The sequence below is a fragment of the Otolemur garnettii genome, unplaced genomic scaffold, assembly GCF_000181295.1.
Source record: "Otolemur garnettii isolate 467f Iridium unplaced genomic scaffold, OtoGar3 scaffold00055, whole genome shotgun sequence".
In the NCBI taxonomy this organism is placed as follows: Eukaryota; Metazoa; Chordata; class Mammalia; order Primates; family Galagidae; genus Otolemur; species Otolemur garnettii.
The window spans coordinates 9,021,448-9,028,738 of record NW_003852450.1 but is presented as its reverse complement, the minus strand read 5'-3'; the positions used below and the strand labels follow the sequence as shown (position 1 = coordinate 9,028,738).

Here is a 7,291-nt window from a genome sequence, read left to right as displayed (position 1 = left end):
CCGGGCTGGGGATTCGAACCCGCCACCCTAGGTGTATGTGGCTGGCGCCCTAGCTGCTTGAGCCACAGGCACTGAGCCTATACTCTACTCTTAATAGTTTTGGCATGTACCCTTGCATTTTGCACATTAAGTGAGGTCCAAATGCCAAATGCCCTCCATCCTCCTGGACTCCCCCCGCTTCCCCTCTCCTTCCTCCACTATTTTCCCTTGTACTTTTTAACTAGCTGGGCTTTCCACGGCACCACTGATGATGTCATCTATGATGTCATGAGGGTGGCGGCCATCAACATTGCAGCCCACGAACTGGACAGTTCCCAGGATCTTTTTAACGGTTCCAGAGAGTTCTCTGGCTAAGGATTGATGTCTCATCTGTCTGGCAATGTTGACAATCTCATCAAAAGTGATATTCCTGTTGTGTTTAATGCTTTTCTGTTTCTTTCTGTCTCTCAGTGATTCCTTGAGGGCTTCGATGATGAGGGCAGAGGCAGAAGGTACCACTTAATATGGGCCTGTCTGTTCTGGATAGTCAGTTTCACTGTAATCCTCAGACCCTTTCAGTCACCAGTTGCCTTGGCAATGTTATCCCCAACCTTTTTTGGAGACAAACCCAGGGTCGATCTTAGTGGTCAGGGCAGATGTGGCACCAACTTCGCCACTGGTGCACCTCAGGAACATGACTTTGATCTCATTGGGGTTGAACTTAGGCAGCATGGTGGAGGCGGCTGAGGATGAACTCGGATTTCAGACGACCAAACAAAGTTGCACCTAGGCTTGCTCCCAGCCAAAAGCCAAAAACTCCATTATAATCCTACATGACCACTGTATATACAGTCCACTGTTGACCAAAATGGCATTTTGTGGTCTGTAATTGCACACATATCTTTGAATGCATTATTTCACTTCTAGGAATTTAGCTTACAGATATAATTGCAAAAGTACACTAAGCTGTGTGTGTAGGAATGTCCATGGCAGAATTGTTTGAAACATAAGCATGAATATGTCCATTAATAGGAAAATGATTAAATATATAGTACATGGACTTATGGACTATTATACAGCTGCTAAAAAGAATCCTTATATGTTGATATGGAAAGATACCAAGAATATTATTAAATGAAAAACCATGTTGCAGAGCAATCTGCATAATATGCAATAATAAACAACTTGTTAAAGAAGAAATAAGGAAAATATTAGACAGATATGTGGATCTGTAGGTAGATAGGCAGGTACTTGTTTTTAGAGAGAAATTTTCTAGAAATCCATACCTTTTTGTTATATTAGGGAATGGAGACTGGTGGTTAGGGAATTGGTGAGACTTTTCTTTTTCATTTTGTAGTATTTTCTATGTGAATTTTTTTACCATGATCATTTACATTTGTACATATGTTTATTTATTTATTTTGAGACAAAGTTTTACTTTGTCACCCTCAGTAGAGTGCTGTGGCATCATAGCTCACAGCAGCCTCCAACTCTTGGGCTCAAGCAATCCACTTGCCTCAGCCTCCCAAGTAGCTGGGACTGCAGGTGCCCACCACAATACCCGGCTACTTTTAGAGACAGGGTCTTGCTCAGACTGGCCTCAAACTTGTAAGCTCAGGACAATCCACCGGCCTCGGCCTCCCAGAGTGCTGGGATTACAGGCATGAGTCACTGTGCCCGGCCTACACATATGTTTTTAAAGACCTACTGAAACCATGAAACAACCTTGAGATATGGTAGGGGGAAAATGTCACAGAATGACCACATGCAGCCTGATGCTTGGAGATGTTGGGTCCTAAGGCCAGTCTGGATCTTGGCCACAGATGTAGCTTATAAGAGATTATGGGACTCCATGAACATGAGCACCACTACGTCCCCCAGAATTCCTGTGTTGGAAATTATTCTCCAGTCCAGTGATCTTGGGATTTAGGGCCTTTAAGAAGTTACTAGGTCATTAAGATGGGCGAATACCACTCTCTCTGGACCATAGTAGTGAGAGCAGGACTGGATTAGCTAGAGAACCCTCCAGAGCGGGCTGTGGTGAGTGAGGCTGCCCCTGGGTTTTGCCTCTGTCACACCTCTGTCACATGTGCACTCTCTTCCACTGTTGTCTTTCCATCATGGAATGAGCCTTGCCAGATGCTGGCACCATGTTTTTCAGGCTCCAGAATGGTGAGCCAAATAAACTTTCTTCCTTTATAAATTACCTAGTCTAACATATTCTGTTGCAGCAACAGAAAACAGAGTAAGACAAGCACCCTGGTGCACACCTGTTATTTTTCTCTACCCAGCATTCCTTTCCCTTTCTTTTGGTAACAGGACCCATTTTCCTTTCCGGAACATTTTCCCTCCACCCCTCAGTCCATGTTTCAGGTTTGACCTCCAGTTCGCAGGTGGAGGAGTGGGGCTTGACCCTGGCCTGGACAGGGTCACTTGGACACCACAGAACTGTGACAATGGCTTCAAGGAGGGGCAGGAACCCAAACACCGCTGATGAGAACATCTCCCAGAACGTCAGCTAGAGCTCTTGAGCAGAGCCGGTCCTTCTCCCTCTGAGTGCGGGGAAACTGTCTGGAACTGCTGCGGCCACCACCTGGGTGGAGATTTTCCTGAAAATAAAGCAAAACAGAGGAAAGCAGAACTTACATGATGAGAGACAGATTCCTGTGGACACAGAGCACCTGAATCCGGCTGTGCAGAAGCTTTTTCAATTGATTTTCCATTACCTTAAATTTCACATTCTTCCTTGAGCTGGTCTGAATTATTCTATCGGCTTCATCAAGAGTCCCAACATATATAAGAAGCTTAGTATTGAATAATTTCGGCAATAGCCAGCAGAGTCCCCTACTGCCTGTGTAAGCCTTTGCCCAGCAGTGTGGACCCCAAGCAGCAGCACTTACCATATGTATGTTTTACAACTCAGAACCTTATGAGGACACACAGGTGATTTCCTTCCTCTCCCACCCAGTCCTAGTAAAGGGTCGAGCAGGGAGCATGAGCTCAGTGAAAAGTTTGTTGCCTGAGGCAATCATTCCAGTTCTCAGTATTTCAACAGCCCCTCTGTATAAGACACAAATATGCCTTAAATAGGTATGAAACATAAATACTTTTTTCTGCCCATTTTTCCCCTTACATTTGGGGTATTTGCAGGTATTAAGACTCTGGGACAGATGACTTGGAAACATAGATTCCGCAGCCTCAATCCCTTTTACAAAACCTGAAGGATCAACCTTAGCCCTCTGCAACAGAACCACATGAAGCCTTACTAAAACCTGGGGTTTTTTTTTTGCATTTCTTAGCCTTGGGAAGTCTTGATTTTCCATATTTCTAAATTACTATAATAAGGTGAGCATTATAAGGATGGAAGAAACCTTCAAGGGAGCAGCCCCACTGTATTTATTTTTATTTCTTTTGTTCTTGATTTCTGTTTCTCTTTTTGATCTTTTGCTCTTGATTTCTTAAACAATTTTAGCACTATAAAGGGTGTTAGAAATGGAAACAGTTGACAACGGTGTGTCCTAGCAAGGTTCTTAGCTGTAAATAGCTATTCAAAATCTTCTTTTAGACTGGACATAGCAGCTCACACTTGTAATCCCAGAACTTTGGGAGGCCAAGGTGGAAGGCTCCCTTGAGGCTAGGAGTTTAAGACTAGCCTGAGCAAGAGTGAGACGCTGGCTCTACAAAAAATGATACATAAATTCACTAGGTGTAGTGGTACACCTGTAGTCCCAGCAATTTGGGAGGCTGAGGCAGGAGGATAGGTTGAGCCCAGGAGTTTGAGGTTGCCGTGAGATATGATGATGCTGAAAGACAACCACAGAGCCAGGGGTACAATTCTGATGCCGTTTAAGGGCTCAGTGCCCACCTGCCAGTCTTCTATGAGCTGTATGTGACAGAGACACACGATAATTAAGGGGCAAGGTGCATATCACTCCGTTGCATGTGAAGCATATTTACTACTTCTTACTCAAATGTGAATTTCTAACCCATTTGCCAACACAGCATCCCAGACTGTTAGGAGGAGCCCTCATAGACCATTGCAAAATATTCCCATTTATCTTCTCATTCATGGTCACCACCACATGCCCTGTGCAGTGGCCAGGAGCTCAGTGACACTCTGCCCACCATTAATTCATCAAGGGTTAGCATCGGTCCTGGTCACCCTGCACCCACTCATTCACTCTCTCACTATGCAAGTTCACTGTCAGCCTGCCTCCTCCAACTGTCCATAAATTTTGGGAGATTTGGAGGCTCTTGTTGGGGCCCACCCTAAGGAGAAACCACACTCCCATGCCACACCCATCTGACAAAGCCTGAAACAGAAAGTGACAGTTACCGTGAGACACCTTACAAGCTGGCATGCCCGGATCAAAGGGAACAGCACAGAGACATCTGTTAGCTCTAAACAAACCTCCTGTCACTTTGCTGCCGAGTGTCAGGCTGGCTGTGACCCACAGCAACTATAGCATGAAGCAGCAGCACCCGACTGTGTCTGGCTGTCAAGACTTGCAGGACCCTTGAGGACCACAGAAGTTGCAGGCTTCACATTTCATTGTTAAATTTTTTGGTCTCCATAATACAAAGGCACAAAATCAAAGCATTGGAAAGCCAAGAGGAAAATCCCACTGGTCTATTTTACTCAGCCATTGCCACAGCTCCCTGGCTCAGTGCCTTCAGGATGCTGTGACAAAGTTCCACAGACTGTGCAGCTTATAAGCAAGAGACGTTTACTTCTCACAGTTCTGGAGCCCAGAAGTCTGAGATCAGGGTAGGGTTCTGGGAGGGTTCTTGCAGGTTGCGACTGTCTCCCTCTCCTTATGCCCTCATCTGGCGGTAAGGGGGCTTGAGAGCTCTCAGTAAGGAGCATGAGCCCATTCACAAAGGCTCCAGCCCATGACCTACCTCCCAAAAGCCCCACCTCCTTCTTTGTTTTTTTCTTTTTGGAGACAGAGTCTATGTCACCCTCAGTAGAGTGCTGTGACATTATAGCTCACAGCAACCTCAAACTCTTGGGTTTAAACAATTCTCTTACCTCAGCCTCCCAAGTAGATGGGACTACAGGAACCTGACACAATGCCCAGCTATGTTTTTGTTGTTGTAGTTGTCATTGTTTTTTAGCTTTCCTGGCCTGGGTTCAAAGCTTTCCTGGCCTGGGTTCGAACCCACCAGCCCTAGTGTATGTGGCCATCACCCTAACCACTGACCTACGGGTGCTGAGCCAGCTCCACCTCCTAATACCAGTACAGAAGGAGTTTGGATTTCAATATACACTTTGGGGGGGAGCACAAACACTCATTCCACACCATTCTAGGATACGCAGGCCCAAGCCCAGTCATGGTGGCAGCCTGGTGGATTCCGACTGTGTATCACTAACACTGACTGGAGAAAGCATTGCAACCCAAGGGAATGTTGAGACAGATACTTGCTATCACAGCCTTCAAGGACAAGCCACCGGCCAGCAAGCCTTGGCCTGTTTTCATAACCAAGAGTATCAGGACTATTTTTTAGTGCTGTGTGCAGAGGTCTGCTCTTCTCAGTTCTGCCCTCCGTGTGTGTTCTTGAACCCACGCCTCTTTCCCTCACTTGCAGTGTCGCGCCTGCACTCTCTGCTGTCCGCTCTTCCTTATTTTGTTCCATCCAGCTGACCTCACCTTGGACATCCCTCCTCTGAATACCTGGGATCTGGGGTCAGGCAGACCCTGAGCCACGCACGTCATTCTCCTGAAATAATAACGTATGTTACGTGACAGGCAGCAAGTGGTGAGAGCGCTAACGAGGGCTGTATTCCTGGGCCGTAACTGATTCCTCAGTGTCTGCAGAAAAAACACACCTAGAGTCCTCTGGGCCATCCACTGCTTGGACTGCCCCTCATTACTCACGAACCCCCCCAATCCCTTTGCATTATAGCATGCACTATGCTATTTGCCCTGAAAGCCTCCTCTCCTTTTATTTATATCATGACTAGATTGAAAGCCTCTTAAAGGCATACCTTATTTTATATTATATGCATCTAGCTTGATGCTTGATAAATAATGGGTGATTAATAAGTTCTTGAACTGATTGATTGATTACGCCTCTTCACAGCCTTGGGAGATACAGCTCAGGTCCCACCACTTCCACAGGGGCTCCTGGCCCATCCGGCCTGCAGGGATCCTTCCTGCTTTGACCTCTTGAGCCTCTGTTGCCTGTACGATGCACTCAGCACCCAACCATGAGATAGAACTCTGTGATTTTCTTGTGCTGTTACTTCTATGTTTTATGAGTTTATGCTTTATCTCTGTAAAGACTGTGCATTTTCCTCCCTTCTCTGAAGTCTTCTTTTTTATTTTTATTAAATCATAGTTGTGAACATTAATGCAATCATGGGGTACAATGTGCTGGTTTCATATACAATTTGAAATGCTTTCATCAAACTGGTCAACGTAGCCTTCACGGCATTTTCTTAGTTATTGTGTCAAGACATTTATATTCTACGCCTAGTAAACTTCACGTGTACCCGTGTCAGATGCACTGTACTAAAGTCTTAAAAAGATCTCTCAAACAGCACAAATACTATTTACCCATTTCATTTGCAAAAATGAATTCTAATTAATTGTGTATATTGTCTAATGATAGGCGGTTAATGGTTTTTATTAATTAAAGCCAAGTAGGTTTTTTTAAGCACACTAGAATTTTGTAGCCTCACATAATTTTATCATTTAAACTCTTTCTCCACATCTTTGAGTGTGTGTGTGTGAGAGAGAGAGAGAGAGAGAAAGAAAGAAAGAGAGAGAGAGACAGAGTCCCGCTCTGTTGCTCAGGCTAGAGTGTTAGTAGCTTCAGACTGCCTCACAGCAACCTCAAATTCCTGGGCTCCACTGAGCCTCCCACCTCAGCCTTCAGAGTAGCTGGGACTACAGGTGTTGGCCACAATGCCTGGCTAATTTTTCGATTTTTGGTAGACACAGGGTCTCACTCTTGCTCAGACTGGCCTTGAACTCCTGAATTCAAGGGATCCTCCAACCTCAGCCTCCCAGAGTGCTGGTATTGAAGGCATGAGCCACTGCATCCAACCATTTCTCTACGTCTTTTATTATGAATAACACATAAAACATGACCACTTAGTACTGAACCACTTGCACCCGAAGTATAATGCCTAAAAACAAACTTTCAAAGGAAAACATGTAAGGTAAGTTGTCTAACTGCTCTTTTATGATACACGAACATGTGCATATATAGATAAGTTATTTTCGTCTCTCACTTTTTTTCTTTTCTTGGGAGGTCTCTTACCTTTTGTGGTGGCCATACTATGGTGACCAGCCTCTAAGATGAT

General features: G+C 45.1%; 1 protein-coding gene across 1 annotated transcript; it reads right to left on the bottom strand.

Moving 5' to 3' along the window:
* Positions 1–213: 213 nt before the first annotated feature.
* On the bottom strand, positions 214–711 carry LOC100943884 (60S ribosomal protein L12-like). The gene is made up of 2 exons (XM_003792302.2): positions 591–711; positions 214–497 (listed from the first exon to the last, which is right to left on the bottom strand). The coding sequence occupies exons 1-2, from the start codon at positions 709–711 to the stop codon at positions 217–219; spliced, it is 402 nt and encodes a 133-aa protein (XP_003792350.1). The 3' UTR covers positions 214–216.
* Between the last annotated feature and the right edge of the window lie 6,580 nt (positions 712–7,291).